The 18,103-nt window shown below is 36.0% G+C and overlaps 1 protein-coding gene across 1 annotated transcript; it reads right to left on the reverse strand.

Moving 5' to 3' along the window:
- Window positions 1-4,573: 4,573 nt before the first annotated feature.
- LOC141508680 (olfactory receptor 1C1-like) lies at window positions 4,574-5,407 on the reverse strand. The gene has a single exon (XM_074217544.1). The coding sequence runs from the start codon at window positions 5,405-5,407 to the stop codon at window positions 4,574-4,576; it is 834 nt and encodes a 277-aa protein (XP_074073645.1).
- Window positions 5,408-18,103: the final 12,696 nt, after the last annotated feature.

The raw sequence follows: 18,103 nt of genomic DNA on the forward strand, positions 1-18,103 counted from the left end.
TCTGGAACACGGACCTAATAATTAGCACCCCCTTGCCAGGGTTGTTATGAGGATCATATGGGATGTTTTTAAAAGACTTGGCACACCTTGACATTATACATAAATGCCTACTATTGTTTTTATTACAAGAATGTTGAGCCCCTGGATGATAAAAGGGAACCAAACAGCCCAAAGTTGTCAATAAGTATTTATTAAGAGCCATTACATGCCAAACATAAAGAAGGAAAGGCAAATTTATTCTGCCCTCCAGGCATTTAAAATTTAATGGGAGAGACAGTCATATATTTGTATTGAGACAAATATTGTAACATCTGAAAATCTCTTTGGGTAAGGAATGTGTCCAGCAAACAGACACTGTTAAAATAGTTACTCTTTTGAAACTGTTGAACCTTCCCTATATTGACTCAGTACTAGCTGACTGGGTAATGCTACCTAGTGTCCCCAAATTATCTCACCAGATTCTCCTAGTTCCACATCATAAATTCCCCAAGGCTACCTTGAATTAACAAAGACCCCAACTCCCAGTTAGATTATAAATTCTTAACCTTAATTTAAAAGTTTAAGGTTAATCTTTAACCATGCACTGGTAGGTTGCTTCTTGTCCTTCCTTGTTGACAAGACCAAAATGGCATCACTACGTCAGAGACCGATTGCAATATGTCCAACTTTGACATTAAGCCCCTCCTTAGTCCCTCCTAGTGCTACCTTAATTCCACCCTGCACAGAAGGTAGACTAGGCTCCCTATAATGGTTCAACCCACTCTTTTCTCTGGGATAGATCCCTGCGATCCCAGCCCAGCTACTTGTCTCCTGGCTGTTTCCCATCACCTTCCCTTCTGCCCCCTTAATTATCTTTGATGTTCTCACTAGCCCAACTTGTAGCTGTTTCTTCTTTGCTTAAACTTACTATCCTCTTAAAAATCACATCCTTTACCTTACTAAAGAACTCTGTGAATTAACCTGTAAACTTTTGTAGTAACCTATGAATTAAGATTTATGCCTTTTCTTTACCTCCCCCCAATTAGACAATTTTGTGATTTCATCGCTTAAAAGGACCACAGCTATCTCTTGGATCTCCCAACCCCCAGCTGATCTCAGTATTTGGCTGCAGAACTTCAAACTCTATATCCAAGGTTTGACTCCATTCCCACTAAATATCAGTTCCACAATGAACACATATAACACTTAGGCAAGAAACTCATTTATCCAAACTAGTAGAAAAGACATAGTCAAGTAGTCCTCCTATTGGGAATGAGGTATCTTAGCTCAAAAGAGTCGCAGATCTTGCCTAAGGGGAAGTTACCAGAACTCTCTAGAGTGGAATTGGAACACTGCTAGTTACTCTGGTGTCTCTCTAGCAGACTGAAGTGTTGTTAGCCTAATCAATTTTCTCTCTCAAAGCTGGAAATCAGAAGTGTCTAAAGCAACTGCTGTGTCCAAAGCAACTCTCAATAACCCCACTTTTGCTGTTTCTCTCTCTCTCTCTCTCTCTCTCTCTCTCTCTCTCTCTCTCTCTCTGTCTGTCTCTCAGTATCTCTCTGTCTTTTTATCTACATTTTGATTGTTTCCTTACAAAGTGACTTGCAGTGCAACCATTTTTGTCTTCTTTATCTTTCCCACTACCCTTCTGCTACTACCATGACCACCATCAGAACCTTGTATTCCAATGATACCTTCAGTTCTGATAAATGAGCTTTTTTTTGCATAATCAGGCTTCCACATAAATTCTTGACTATTTCTACACATGCTGACACTAATAAATTTCTTTTATTTAACCCTTTCTCCCTCCCTTTTATATAATTGTCTTCCCCCATTAGAATGTAAGCCCCTTGTAGTAAGAATGATCTTTCTTATAAATACAAATGCAAATTTATATTTCCAATACAGCCTAGTTCATGGTAAGTGCTTAATAAATGATTATAATTTATTGATTCATTAATTCAATTTATTTAGGACACAGTTTCCTCATCTGCATAATGAGAGGTGTAGTCTTATTAATTACTAAAAAGCCTAGTTGTGAACCTTTTTTGACACATTTTTGCATTACAAAATATTTTTTTGGGGGGGGTTTCATATCAATGGACTCCTACCTGCTTATTTTGTCTCCATCTTATCTTATTTTGAAGCATTTTAGTTATTTTGTTCTTATCTAGGTACTGAAATAGTTGGTCTTTCTGATACTTCAAACCAAAAGATCACATCTTTATTCCTCAATAAATAATAATTCATTAATAATTAATAAATCATTTATTCATAAAACACTTGTAGACCAATCCCAAAGAGTAAAGATTTGCCTCATGAGGTAAAAACTAGAATTGTTCAAGAAGAAAATAGATAAACATTTGGAAATTTTATAGAAGGGAATTTGGTTTCAGGTTGGTAGTTAAACAAAATGACCTTTGGGACTATGTCATTCTAATTTGCTCTTATATAAAAAATATTGTTCTAGACAGCAATGTCAACCATTTAACCAAACTATGAGAGTGTGTGTTGTGTGAACATGGCCTCTGTAATTAAATAGGCTATCATTTCCAGACAGTGGAGTAGCATCTAACTAATTAAGAGAACTTATGAAATTTTGGGCTGCTTGACAGACCAGTGGTTCTTTGCAAGTAAGCTTTACCTAAACTTGGAGATGTTTGCAATGAGCAGTTTTGACCAGCTCAGAAATAGTACTAAACATTCTGATTTCTAATTTATTGTGTTTATATACATAGTTTTCCCTGAATTCTAAGGCCCAATTTAATCTCAGGCCCTGATTCCAGAGTCAGTGCTCTATCTACTGCTCCACCTAGCCACCTTCAGAAAGGGATCAAAGCACATTTTCCACAGGAAAAAGACCAGAGCAAATACCCAAGCCCATGGGAAAGTACCCCAATCTAACTGATCAGAGGATTTCTCCAATTATCTTCATGGCACTCAAAATGATGCTTTCCATAGAAACACTGAATCTTGAAACATCTGTAGCTACTGCTCCCATTATAGAAGGGGCAAAATTCACCCAGGGCAGAAGAGACCTCAGATACATAGATTAGAGAGATGATAGAAAGATCGATAGACAGACAGACAGATAGATGATAGATAGATTCAGATATAGATACATACATATATATATATATAAATATAAACATATGCATATTCATTATCTATCATACAACAGAAATTCCCTATTCCTTCAAACCTGAAAAAGTACATTTATTGCATTAAGCTATTCTGTTTGAGTATGCTTGTATTAAATGTTACCTGACTGCTGAGGATGAGGAAAGAAAATGAAAGAAGTGAGCATGAAGCTGTCTAGCCCTACAAGGGACAAGCTCTCAATAAACATTAGGTAATCATCTCCCTATTTTCTCAATATCTACCAAATGAGGGTGGCTATGTGGAGCAATGGATGGAGCACCGGCCCTGGAGTCAGGAGTACCTAAGTTCAAATCCGACTTCAAACACTTAATAATTACCTAGCTGTGTGGCCTTGGGCAAGCCATTTAACCCTATTGCCTTAGAAAAAATAAAAAACAAAAACCTAAAATAAAAAACAAATATCTACCAAATGAGAGTTTTTAATCTTTTTGTTAATTTCCTTTGGCAGTCTCACAAAGTCTATGGATCCCTTTTCAGAATAATATTTTTGAATGTATAAAATAAAATATGTAGGATTACAAAGGAAGTTAAAAGTTAGTAAAAACAGAAATGCAGATTTTTTTCCTTCCATCAAGATTTACAGACCTATTGAAATCTATATACAGACTCTAGGTTAAGAACCTCAGTTCCTAGATAACACTTATTTTCCTAGCCAATCAGTTATGACTTTATGACATTGATAATGAATGTTTATTGCATTTATATTAATGAAGAAACCTGACTCCATCTTTACTGTTCCTAAGAAAAGTCATGAATTTTCCCCATAAGTTTACCTTAAACTGAGGTATATGGAGGAAGGAAGAGAAAATATATACTATTTCCCAAGAGAACTAGAAAGTTTCTGAGGAAGGAAAAAAAAGTTGAAATTCAGGGTTAGGTGGAAAGATGAAAGACTAATTAAACTGGATTCTATTTGCATGTTGGTACTTTCAGTTGCAGATCTGGATATAGATGATCTATTACTCCAATCACAGGCCTGAAATCAAATAGCTTTTGAGGTACAAATATGCTTTCTTTAAGTGTCTCTGTGTGTGTGTGTGTGTGTGTGTGTGTGTGTGTGTGTGTGTTTGCTTAATCACTGTATAGAAGACATGAAAAAGAAAAGGTTAGGGATATATTACTCCAGTGAAAAACATCAAGCCATTTGTAGTCATCTGGAACAATGGATAGAGCATGAAGTTCAGAATCAAGAAGAAAATCAAACCTGAGCTCATATCCTGCCTGATACTTAGAAACTGAATGACCCTGTAGAAGTCATTTAACTTGTTCACTTGATTTTCCTCATCTTCCTGGGTTGTTATAAGGATTACTACTACTACTACTACTACTACTACTACTACTACTACTACTACTACTACTTAGTACTACTACTACTACTACTACTACTACTAATAATAATAATAATTGTAAACTGGCCATTTTTTGACTGTCACTATATCCAGTTAACTTTGAATATACGAGCCAGAGATACTTTAATTTTACGGTTCTGAAGGCTATAGATGTAGGGATTGAGTGTAGGGGCCACCACTGAGAACATAACTGAGGCTACAAGATCTCCACTCTTATTTTGAGTCTCAGCTTGACCTAAGGGTTGTATATAAACAATAATTAGTGTTCCATAGAAAAGCATGACCACAGCTAAGTGGGATCCACAAGTGGCAATTGCCTTTTGCAGACCCCCAGTGGCTCGGACTCCACTCACTGCAGCTCCAATGAAGGCATAGGAGGTGACAATACAAGTAACAGGCAAGATGATGTCTGCACTGCCCTCAATTAGGGCTACAGCATAGTTGAGAGAAGTGTCAGAACAGGCAAGTTGCAGCAAAGGGTAGACATCACAGTAGAAGTGTGGGATATCATGTCTACTGCAGAAGGTAAGCCTTGCAATGAGGGCTGTGTAGAGAAGGGAATGGAGGGTTGTGCCAACCCAGACCCCTCCCATGAGTATCATGCAACGTGGTAGAGTCACCACAGAAGCATAATGTAGGGGTCGGCAAACAGCCATGTATCGGTCCCATGCCATAACTGCCAGCACATAACTACTCACATTGCCTGCCATCAAGAAAAAGAAGACCTGGGTCAAACAGGCTGTGTGACTAATGGACTGGTCTCCAGTAAATAGAGAATAAAGGAGCCTGGGAACTGTGGTGGAGGTGAAACACAGGTCTCCCAAGGACAGGTTGATCAGGAGGATGAACATGGGGGTGTGGAGATGTGGATCTGAACAGACAGCCATAAGAATCAACATGTTTCCCAGGAGGGCCATGAGGTACACAACCAGGAATAATGTGAAAAGAAAGTCTTGATGACTGGAGAAGGCCAAGAGGAAGAACTCAGAGACAGCAGTCTGGTTCTCCACTGTTACATTACTGTTGGATCTGAACCTAGTTGAGGAAAGGAGAGATAGAATGAGTGATATTTCTACAGCTATTTAAAAAAATTAAATTCATCTTTATGAACTATTGAAGACATTCAAAAATATTGGTCTCCATATTCTAAAGGTAGTTTCCAAAGAGAACATCTAAAAGAGTTTTCAGCTTTTAAAAAATTAATAATTGAAATTACCAATCAATCTCTCTAAGAAACTGATAATGTAAGACTTACAAAGCACCTTATAGACATCATCTCTTAATAACTTCTCAGTAATCCTATAATATAATAAAAAGATTGGAAATTGATTGTTAACTCCTTTGTGTTCTTTATAGTGTTGTAAGAGACAACATGACTCTTAAGGGGAACACTATGCTTCACATCATTTTCTAGAATCTTACATTTCAACTTACCTTTGAAAAGTAGCTTTTTCTTTTTCCTTCTTAGCTTCCTCTAGAATAGTTACTTTGGAAAGAAATGCTGCAGGCAGATAAATCCTAAATCCTTGGTGGGGTGGACAGCTAAGTAGCACAGTAGATAGAGCATTGGAGAGTCTGGAGTCAGGAAACCCTGAGTTCAAGTCCCACTTCAGAAACTTATTAGCTGGGTATCCCTTGGGTAATTCACTTAACCTCTGTATACCTCACTTTCCTCAACTGTAAAGTGAGGATTACCATAATACCTAACTCCCAGGTTGTTGTATGGATCAGATGAGACATTATTTATAAAGTGCTTAGCATAGTGCCTAACATATGGTAAATGATAAATAAATGTTGTTCCCCCTCTAAAGTTTTTTCCTTACTTTTTGTTGTTGTTGTTTGTTTGTTGGCAAGGCAATGGAATTAAGTGACTTGCCCAAGATCACACATCTAAGTAAGTATTGAGTGACTAAGGCCAGATTTGAATTTAGGTCCTCCTGACTCCAGGGCCAGTGCTCTATCCACTGGGTCACCCAGCTTCCCCTTTTTCTTACTTCTGAAAAACACTGGACCCCCCTTCTGAATTGCTCATTTCTCCATTTTAGCTGTTACTAGTTTCCTTCTGATCTTTCAGTTCCCAGTATTCCACAACCGTCCTGATAAAGCCTAATACTTTTCATGATATGCTTCATTAAGGGGCAGCTAGGTGGTGCAGTGGATAGAGCACCGGCCCTGGAGTCAGGAGTACCTAGGTTCAAATCCAGTCTCAGACACTTAATAATTACCTAGCTGTGTGGCCTTGGGAAAGCTAATTAATCCTGTTTGCCTTACAAAAAAAAAAAACTAAAAAAAAAAGATATGCTTCATTAGAAACAGAGAATGTTACTGGGTAACTGAAGGAGCTTTATTGAAAAAAGAACTTAATTGGGAGTGAAGACTTGGGACTTGCTACTGGTTAACTCTGTGACTATGAGTAAAATGCTCAAGCCATCTGAACATTTAAAATGGGAATATTAATGCTTATATTACCTATCTTAAAATGTGGGGGTGGTTTTTAAATGATAAAATGCACATCTAAAACTCTATTGAAATAGCATTTTATAATTTTTCCTTAAATCTGACTTATATAACTGTACCCACTATAGTCAGTTATTTTTAGAGTATGTCTGTGTAAACATATGCATGCATTTACATATTTGTATCTATACATGTATATACATAAATATGCTTGATAGAAATATGAGTGTATATGAATGTGTTTGACACATAATATAATCTATATAAATGCTTATTCCTTTCCTGCTCTTCCACTCCCACAAAGATATTGTTCAGTGAAGTCATAGGGAAAAATTCTAGAGGTGGCAGTGAGGAACTAGGGCTAAATACCCTCTTCCTCCCGACCCAGTGTTTTGGAGGCGTAAAAGAAGTTGTATCCATTAATGGAGATGATGACCATTGATACAAGGATTTCCATTCCAAATAGAGAGGTGGAATATGAAGAAGAGGACTAGGAAGAATTCTATTTTATTAATAATAGAGGGTTGGTTGATGGATAAAAGAGGGAGGAAAAACATTTTTACCTAGACACTGAAACTTTCAAGCACAGACCTTAGGAGAGAAGGTGGCAAAGAGGGAAGAGAAAGAAAAGGAGGAGAGAGACTCTAAGCAATATCTAGGACAGTAGACTGTTACCTTCTCAGGTGAAATATTAATCACCCAGTAATAGGAGCAGGAGAGAATACTTTTCTTTTTCCTCTGGTTCAAAGTAAGAGGTTAAGTGAGTTGGTAGAAAGGAACCAGTCATTTGTCATGGATATGCAGTTACTCTATCCTTCCTTTTATCTCTCTCCCTTTGGGGGGGCTGGTATAGTTAAGAAAACAAAAACAAAAGCCCCCAACCCCAATTTGTTGGTTTTAACTTTCCTCGTCAACCTTAGAGCATTCTGAATTGAATGTTCTCTATATACTTTTTGGCATTCTTGCCTATTTATGTTTCTACTTTCTCTTCAGTATAGATTTTAAAAATCCAAGGTTACTGATTTTCTTCACATCTCCACCAGTATTTTTACCCAGTTTTTCATACTCTTCCTTATTGCTATTGTTTCTCTGTCCAGAATTAAATTCTGGACAGTTTCCCCTCTCTTTTGGCTTGACTTCTGCAGAATTTTAGACAAATAGATTTTACAGTGGTATGTATCTTTTCTTCCAATTAATGAACATCTAAAATTCCAAAATCTTAGGTGCATGTCATATTGAATTTCCTTCTTTCTCTATCACTAATTTTTATGTGGAATGGTTACTTTTCTTCAAGGGCACCATTCTTTGTAGCTAAACAATTAGTCCCTCCTAATTGGTGAAAATCAAGGGAATAGGCATTCCCTTTGTTGGCTTTTCTACTTTTTGAAGGATGAAATTATTATTAAACTTATTAATCATTAATTGTTCTCTTCTGGGTAGTAGAGTTTCAAGCATATACGTGATAAATAAATGTTTGCTCCCTTCTAAAAATTTTCCTTACTTCTCAAAAGCATAGAACTCCCAGTCCATGAACTGCTCATTTCTCCATTTTCAGATGCTACTAGTCTCTTCCTGATCTTTCAGTTCCTAGGATTCCCCAACCTTTCTTTTTTTGCAAGGTAATGGGGTTAAGTGACTTGCCCAAGGCCACACAGCTATATAATTATTATGTGTCCGAGGTCAAATTTGAACTCAGGTCCTCATGACTCCAGGGTCGGTGCTCTATCCACTTCCCCAGCCTTCTTAGTAAAGACAAAACTCTTCTCAGTCTAATATCTATCTAATTCCACTCTGCAATAGACCTTGATGACAAATTTGTTTCTGTTTCTGCCTTTACTGATTTCTACCTCAATGGTCATCACTGTGTCTCCTTTATCTGCTTCCTGATACTACTCAAATATCATCTTAATATACAACTCTACCCTCTCCCATTGTCTTTTATATATCTTGTCCATTTTCAACAAAAAATTTCAGAGTTATGTATATACCGGTTATGTGTTCCATCTCACTAATTTTTTACTGATGCCAGTGATGTCAAATTTGCTTCACTGTGTTAGTATCTTTTGTGAGGGACTAGAATACAATCGTTATGTCCACAAATTCCTATCTCTTGATTGGGACCATCTAGATGCAAATAGGTCAGAAAAATATCTGCTCTCTTCTTCCTAAGGACAAAACTAAATCAGTCTTGCCTCCTGGGGCAAGGAGTGGGAAGAAGACAAACTTAAGATATTTTTTTTCCACTCTCAACTCCTTCTTCCTGAAAATTATCCTATATTTCATGCATAGAGGAAGTTCCTTCGACTTCTGTTCCTTTTCACTAGGGATCAACTGAATTTCATTCACTATCTCCCATAAAGGAGATCAGACTAATCTTAATTACGTCTAGCTGGACATCCTGTATCACACACTTCTATAAGGCAGAAGTTACCCCAACCTCACTCACCTTTGAAGGGCTGTCTCCAACCTTCCATATACTTTCAGAAAAATACTATTACCCCAGCTGGGATCCATTTGGACTAGCCTGTTTCTGGTCACTGCCAAAAATTCAAGATTTTCAGACAAACATAATGAAGAAAGAAATTAATGAAAGAAAAGACAGCCTTCCCCATCATTTGTCAGAGATTCCTACTTGTCATATTTAACAGATTAGTGGGGTGTGATTAGTGATCTCTAAAAGCATTTTAGGATGGAATTTCTTATTTACGTTCATTCAGATGTCTCTGAGGCCTCACTCTTACTATTTTTTTTCCAGTCATTCCCTAGGGTATACCCACTAAAATACTCTTATTTCCCTAGGGTCTTCATTGTGTGAACCTGAGAATAGCAGACACCTCTGGGACACACTTCTTTGAGGCCACGACAGAATGCTTTATCTCACTTTCCAAAGACAATTTTCAGTCCTGAGTTGGCTCCCTTATTATTTCCTTTTTTCCCTCTCACCCTCAAGTGCCCCAAGTATTGACTAATGTCATAAAATCAGAATGTTGCTCCCTCCTGGTTGCCATTATTTGTCTTTCTATCAGGATTTTCCTTCCTCCCAGAAGCTTTATGAAATAGAATGCTATTCTGTAATTTCTCCCTGTCCTGCTTATCCTATAGACATAGAGAAAGTTATTGGGCCTCAAGAAGTCTCAGAAGTTCTACAAATATTATATTTAGTCATACAACTATTCATTCTCAACTTATAAAGCATATATTCTATATAATCGCTGTTCAAGGTACTGGGAAAATACAAATAAAATTATTGCAATGGTACTCTGGAGCTTATCAGGGAGATTTAACACACACACACACATACTCTTACACAGCACAAGTAAGCAATAAGTGTAATGCAGAATAGATTTCAAGAACAATACAAGTGTTCTAGTAGGATGCAAAATCTAAAGAAAAACAGAACATTTCTGATTAGTGACATCTGTGAAGTCTTTATTGAGTCTTTATGAAGTCTTTATTTCTTAATGTACAGTTAACATTTCAATAGCAGGAGATGAAAGAATATTTTAACTATAGGGAATAGCATAAGCAAAAGTAGAAGCAGTTGCAAAGAAAAAAAATAATACCTTATAATTTAAATATAAATCTGCCAGAACCATTTTAATTCTAAATTTTAATGCTTAGAATTATCATCATTCTATAACCAAGTCACTTCTAGTTTAGAGAGATGACTTAACTAGGAAGGTCACTTCTGTTCCTATGCCCTTGGACATGTCCCTTCTTCCCAAAACAATTTGAGGTATCATCTACAGCAATACCGTGAAAAATAAAATATACAATACAATCAAATAGTTTGGGGTTGACATTTCAGAAGTCACCTATCAACTGTTATCAAACTATTCTTTACTGAACTATTTAACTCAGTGTCCTGAAGTGATTAAAGGGAACTCTCTTCCCTTTAATCAATAACTTAAATTTTTCTTAACAGAGAAGGTTGGATTTCTTTTTCTATTTTGTGATATAGACTTTTAATTATTAGATCTTTTTTTCTATAGATATTTTGACTGAATCCCAGAATTTTAAAATAGATTGTCTTATTATCATTCCATTATAAACACATTTGTTTTTTAAATCTTCTTATTATTCAGGATGCCAGTATTTTGTCTTCAAATAATTCTGTATCTTTTGAGTGTTTCCTATGTTAGTCACTGTGTATTTCATGTTGCTCTATAGAGATATGTTTAGAAATTACGTTTTTTATATTTATTTTTAATTTTTCTAGTATTTGATCTATTTTTGTAAAAGGTATGTCATACTGAGAAATATAGATATATATGTACACACACACACATATATATACATATATATATATATATATGTAATTTAATATTTTCATTTGGAAGATATCACAAGTCTCATATTTAACTTTTCCAGCAGATCAATTATACATTTTTCTTTCTTTATCCTCCATTTAGATTTGTTTTCCAACTCTGAGAGAGGAGCATTAAATTTCCTACCATGCTATATCCTTAAGGAAAAATAAAGGATAAGAGATAACAGAATTACATTATAAGATAACTTTTTAAAAAAAAAATTAAAGATAATATGTCTTTGATCTTTGTTACACAAACTCCATAATTCTTTCTCTTGATACAGAAGACATTATTCTCCATCACATATACCCCCAAATTGTCCTTGATTGTTGTATTAATGAATGAGCAAGTCCATTAAAATTGATCATCAACCCCATGTGGTTGTTATGGTGTACAGTGTTCTTCTGGTTCTTCTCATCTCACTCAGCATTAGATCATGCAAATCCTTGGAGGCTTCTCTGAATTTCCATTCCTCCTGGTTCTTAATAGAACAATAGTGTTCCATAACATACATATATCAATTTGTTCAGCCATTCCCCAATGGACCTTCACTCAATTTCCTGTTCTTTGCCATGACAAATAGAGCTGCTATGAATATTTTTGTACAAATCATGTTTTTTTACCCTTTTTCATTATTTCATATTGCTAGATCAAAGGGTATGCATATTTTTATTGCCCTTTGAGCATAATTCCAAATTGCTCTCCAGAAAGGTTGGATGAGTTCACAGCTCCAGTAATAATGCATTAGTGACCTAAATTACCCACATTCCTTCCAACACTGATTATTGTCTTTTCTGATGTATTGGCCAGTCTGAGAGGTGGGTGGTACCTCAGAGATGCTTTAATTTGCATTTCTTTAATCAGTAAAGATTTAGAGCAGTGTTTCATATGACTATGGATCACTTTGATTTCCTCATCTGTCAATTGCCTCTGCATAACTTTTAATCATTTGTCAAATGGGAAATGGCTTGATTTTTTATAAATTTGACTTAGTTCTCTATATATTTTTAGAAATGAATCCTATATCAGAAATACTGGTTGTAAGAATTGTTTCCCAATTTACTACATTTCTTTTTATCTTGGTTACAGTGGTTTTGTTTGTGTAAAAGCTTTTTAATTTAATATATTCTTTCAATAGATATTAAGGCAATTTTCCATCACTAAATCCTGTCATATTAAGTCCAGGCTTTTTTCTCTTAAATGCTTTCAGGAAGGACAATAATTCTCAGCTTGTCCCTTCTTGATTTTTTCTCAAGGTCAGTGGTTTTGCTGATGAGGTATTTTACATTTTCTTTTGTTTTTTCAATCTTTTGGTTTTGTTTAACAGAATCTTGTTGTCTCATGAAGTCATTTAGTTTCCACCGATCTCCATTTACCTTTTGCAACTCCCTTTCCATTTGTTCAAAATTTTGAAGTTTTCCATTTGCCCAAATGTAGTTTTGAAAGAATCATTTTCTTTTTGCATTTGCCCAATTGAAGATCTGAGTTATTTTCATTTTGTATTTATCCAAATGTATTTTTGAAGGATTGTTTTCTTGTTGTAAGGTATAAATTTTCTCTTGAGTTTCTTTTCCCAGTTTTTCCAATTAATTTTTAAACTCCTTCCTCAGAAGTGCTAGATCTCTCTGGGTTAGAATCCATTTCTTCTAAGTATTTCTCCATGGGCTCCCCTTTTCACTGGCCTGTCTTCATATTTCTAGGACCTTGTGCTGGGTTCTGTGTGGCCCTCTGAGGTTTGCTTTTGAAGATCCTAGAAGCTTTGCTCACTTGGCTTAGTAATTGCAAGGGCCAACCAGTAGAGAGCACTGGTTGCTTTCTCTGGAGTGTTTAGGGTCCTCAGCAACAAGGTCTGAGTTGATCTTCAATAATGTGCTGAGCCCTGGGGGAGGGAGTTAATCTCTTTCTGTAGAGTGAACTCTGTCTCCCACACCTTAGCCTGGGGCAGTGGGGGGTGGGGGTGGGGTGTTGTTTACTGTTTGTTCTGGGAAAAGGGTTCAGCTGAAAGTATGAAACTCAGGTCCCCAGTGCAGCTGGTTGTTCTCCAAGCATGCTCTGAAACTCTGTGTTGGGACTCACCCTCCCATAGCTCCTCTACCCCAAGTCAAATATTCCACAGATAAAGTTGGATCTTTCACCGGCCACTCATCAAAGTCTGAGGCTGGCCCTCTGGCTTCCTCCAACTGCTGTCCCCACACTGATCCTCTGCTTTTGTCTGCCAGTTCAACCAAGGTCCCCTGAGACAGACCTTCTTCATAGGTATTCTTCTCCTAGCTTCTCTTTCTGGGTTTTGTCAATCAAATTTCTGTTAAGGGTTTCTTTCATTTTTTTTTTTGAGGGGAAAGAGGGGGCACTTAATATAGTGCCTGTCTTCTCTCTGCCATCTTGTCTGAAAGTCCTTTTAATATAATATAATCAAAATTATCTAGTTTGTTTTTAATGTTGCTCTCCATCTCTTCCTTGGTCATAACTTGCTTCACTTTCCATAGATCTGACAGGCAAACTATTCCTTGATCTTCTAGTTTACTTATAATATTTTCTTTTATGTCTAAATCCTCTACCCATTTAGAACTTATCTTGGTGTAGGGTATGAGGTGTTGGTCTAATCCAAGTTTCTTACTAATTTCCAATTTTCCCAACAGTTTTTAATTGAAGAGAGAATTTTTAATCCCCAAAGCTAGACTTTATAGATTACTGCAATCATTTTCTGCTATCTCTTTTGCACTTAATGCACTGATCTACCACTATATTTCTTAGCAAATACCAGACAGTTTTGATGACTGATGATTTATAATATAATTTTATATCTTGTAGGGCTAAGCCACCTTTTGCACTTTGTTTCATTAAATTCCTGGAAATTCTTGACTTTTTATTTCTCCATATGAATTTGCTTATAATTTTTTCTAACTCGTTAAAGTAATTTTTTTTTGGAATTTTGATTGGTAGGGCACTAAATAAGTAGTTTAATTTAGGTAAAATTGTCATTTTTATTATATTAGCTCAGCCTATCCATGAGCAGTTGATATTTGCCCAGTCAATTAAATCTGATTTCATTTGAGTGAGAAGTGTTTTATAGTGTTTCATAAAGTTACTAAGTCTACCTTGCAGGTAGATACCTAAGTACTTTGTATTATCTAAAGTTACTTTATATGGGATTTCTCTTTCTAGGTCTTCCTGCTGTGTCTTGCTAGTCATATATAGAAATGTTGAGCATTTATGAGGGTTTATTTTATATCCTGCTACTTTGCTAAAGTTGCTAATTGTTTCTAGCAGTTTTTTAGATGAGTTTTTAGGATTCTCTAGTTATACCATCATGTCATCTGCAAAGAGTGAGAGTTTTATCTCTTCCTTCCTAGTTCTAATTCATTCAATTTCTTTTTCTTCTCTTATTGCTGAAGTTAACATTTCTAACACAATATTCAATAGTAGTAGTGATAAAAAAAAACATCCTTGTCTCTGAACTTATTTTGAATATCTCTAGCTTATCCCCATTGCATATAATGCTTGTTGATGGTTTCAGATAGCTACTACTTATTATTCTAAGGAACAATCCATTTATTCCTACACTCTCTAGTGTTTTTTTTAGTAAGAATAGGTGCTGTATTTTGTCAAAATCTTTTTCAACATCTATTGATATAATCATGTGATTTCTGATAGTTTATTATTGTTATAGTTAATTATATTATCAGTTTTCCCAATATTGAACCAACCCTGCATTCCTAGGATAAATCCTGCTTGGTCATAGTGTATTATCTTAGTGCTAACTTGTAATCATTTTGCTAAGATTTTATTTAAGATTTTTGCATCTATATTCATCAGAGAGATAGGTCTATACTTTTCTTTCTCTGTTTTGACTCTTCCTAGTTTTGGTATAAGTACCATATTGCTGTCATAGAATGAATTAGGCAGAGTTTCATCTTCACCTATTTTTTTCCAAAGAGTTTATATAGAATTGAAACCCATTGTTCCTTTGTAAAGAAGTACAAACTAGGGGTCTTGTTAAAGGAAACTGTGATTATAAGTTAGTGTGGACATGCAAGGAAAGTATGGAAATGGCCATTTGCAAGAAAAACAATTTAAAGAACATCACTAGGTATATTAGCTATTCTTGGGGTTGGTCCAATGGCACAAAATCAGGAATTTGTTTTGATCAATTTTGGAACCAGGAAGACCTATCTAAACTCATTGGTATAAAAATTTGCCAGTGGAAGGAGGTACAGAACCTTTGGAAATATACCTATTATCATGATGATTATATGGTTTATTTAGGAGGACCACTTGGTTTTTTAAAATTTATTTTAAGTTTTACAATTTTTTTCCCTAATCTTGCTTCCCTACCCCCCACCATAGAAGGCAGTCTGCTAGTCTTTGCATTGTTTCCACGGTATGCATTGATCCAAACTGAATGTGATCAGAGGGAAATCATAATCTTAAGAAGAAAAGAAAAGTATAAGATAGTAAAATTATATAAGATATTGAATTTTTAAAAATTAAAGGTAATAGGGGGTGGTTAGGGGGTGCAGTGGATAGAACATTGGCCCTGGAGTCAGGAGGACCTGAGTTCAAATTTGACTTCAGACATTTAATAAATATCTAGCTGTGTGGCCTTGGGCAAGCCACTTAACCCCATTTGTCTTGCAAAAAACAAAAAAACCTAAAAAAATTGAAGGTAATAGTCTTTGGTCTTTGTTCAAATTCTACAATTCTTTCTCTGGATACAGATGGTATTCTCCATTGCAGATAGCCTTTAATTGTCCCTGATTGTTCCACTGATGAGATGAGCAAGTCCATCAAGTTTGTTCATCACCCCATGTTGCTGTTAGGATGTACAATGTTTTTCTGGTTCTGCTCATCTCACTCAGCATCAGTTCATGCAAATCCTTCCAGGCTTCCCTGAATTCCCATCCTTCCTGGATTCTAATAGAACAATAGTGTTCCATGACAAACATATACCACCATTTGTTAAGCCGTTCCCCAAATGAAGGACATTCACTTAATTTCCAATTTTTTGCCACCATAAACAGGGCTACTATGAATATTTTTGTACAAATGATATTTTTACCCATTTTCATAATCTCTTCAGGTATAGACCCAATAGTGGTATTGCTGGATAGAAGGGCATGCACATTTTTGTTTCCCTTTGCTCTCCAGAATTGCTCTCCAGAAAGGTTGGATGAGCTCCCAGATCCACCAACAATGTATTAGTGTCCCAGATTTCCCACATCCCTTCCAACATTGATCATTGTTCTTTCTGGTCATATTGGACTATCTGAGAAGTGTGAGGAGGTATCTCAGAGGTGCTTTAATTTGCATTTCTCTAATAAGTAATGATTTAGAGCAATATTTCATATGACTATGCATCACTTTGATTTCGTCACATAAATTGACTCTGCATATCCCTTGACCATTTGTCCATTGAGGAATGACTTTTTTTTTTTGAAAATTTGACTCAGTTCTCTGTTTATTTTAGAAATGAGTCCTTTGTCAGAAATACTAGTTGTAAAAAATTGTTTCCCAATTTACTACATTTGTCGGTGAAAAAGCTTTTTAATTTCATGTAATCAAAATTATCTAGTTTGTTTTTAATGATGGTTTATATAGGAGGGCTACTTGGAAGTAAGGATGAACAGTATTATCCATTTGTTGGAAACTGGAAACTATATTCCTGGAAGAGCAACCAGCACTAAAGGGACATTATTGTATTTATGGGACTATTTGCCTATCCCCATTTGTCCAAAGGGTTGGTCAGGGAGTTGTTATCTAGATTAGACTCTAAACTGTAGTGGAAAAATTACCAATTAGACAGCTAGGGCCTCAACTTAATGGCTGGCTAAACCATACAAACAAATCTGTTGATTGGAAAAGGAGAAGCTTGTGGTAAATTGAATCTATCCAGTTGCTTCCTAAAGATAGATCTCAATAGCCAAGTAGTAAATTGACCTGTGCTGCTGTACAAACCTAGAAAAATTAGAATGGATCCAAGTCTCTGATAATGAGGAAGTTAAAATCCTGATAGAAGAAGAAAAAGTTAGTAGTTATGTCAATAACAAGGACTGTGATTCAAGCAAGAAATCACTAATAAGGTGTGAAACACCAAATTCTTATTATAAAAGAAAAGGGGTAAATTGTGAGGAATATGTGGGTGTTTGAATTCCACAAGAATGTGAAGGGAGGATTGTTAGTTTACATTACAAAGACTATATTGTTGCCTTATGGGCAGGTGACCTCAATCTGATCAAAAACTGATGAGATTGCCCCACCTGTTTTTAAATTAACCTAGTTTTGACTTGCTCCTTTAAGTATGCAGAAGGAGATCTAGCTGTTCTGGCTCATTAGAATAATGAGCAGGGTTGGGGAAATATAGGGGAATCACTAACTTGTCACTTAGATTGTGACCCCAGCCTATGGTTGGCATGAGGGGGCAGGAGCAAAGCCTTTTAAAGTGCATAATAGACCTTGCATTTTGGGATTTCTGCACCTCTCCCACCATGAGGGAGGTTTGCCATTTTGTTAAGATATCTTAATTAAAAAAAAATTTTTAGTCACTCTGGAATAAGTATTCACGAGCCATTTATAACAACCCCTGACAGCAAGGACAAGTCTTGACTCTGAAGGGAGGAGAAAGGATCTCTAAACAAGGTAAGACTGAACCTTATTTCTGTTCAGGATACTCCTCACTTGGGGACTTACTCATTTCCTGCAGGAAATGAAATAAATAATTCTTCTGTCACTCCAGGCTAAGTTTCATTATTAGGAGCCAGGATACCCCACTTTGGAAAAGGGTAGCTTAGGGGTTCATTTATAACAATTTGAGGGCACATTTAGGATCCACAAAAATCCCTAAGATTC

Source organism: Macrotis lagotis, chromosome 1 (genome assembly GCF_037893015.1).
Source record: "Macrotis lagotis isolate mMagLag1 chromosome 1, bilby.v1.9.chrom.fasta, whole genome shotgun sequence".
In the NCBI taxonomy this organism is placed as follows: domain Eukaryota; kingdom Metazoa; phylum Chordata; class Mammalia; order Peramelemorphia; family Peramelidae; genus Macrotis; species Macrotis lagotis.

Excerpts from the sequence above, each read along its gene's own strand:
- LOC141508680 (XM_074217544.1), bottom strand. The coding sequence starts at position 5,407 with ATGGCCCTCCTGGGAAACATGTTGATTCTTATGGCTGTCTGTTCAGAT.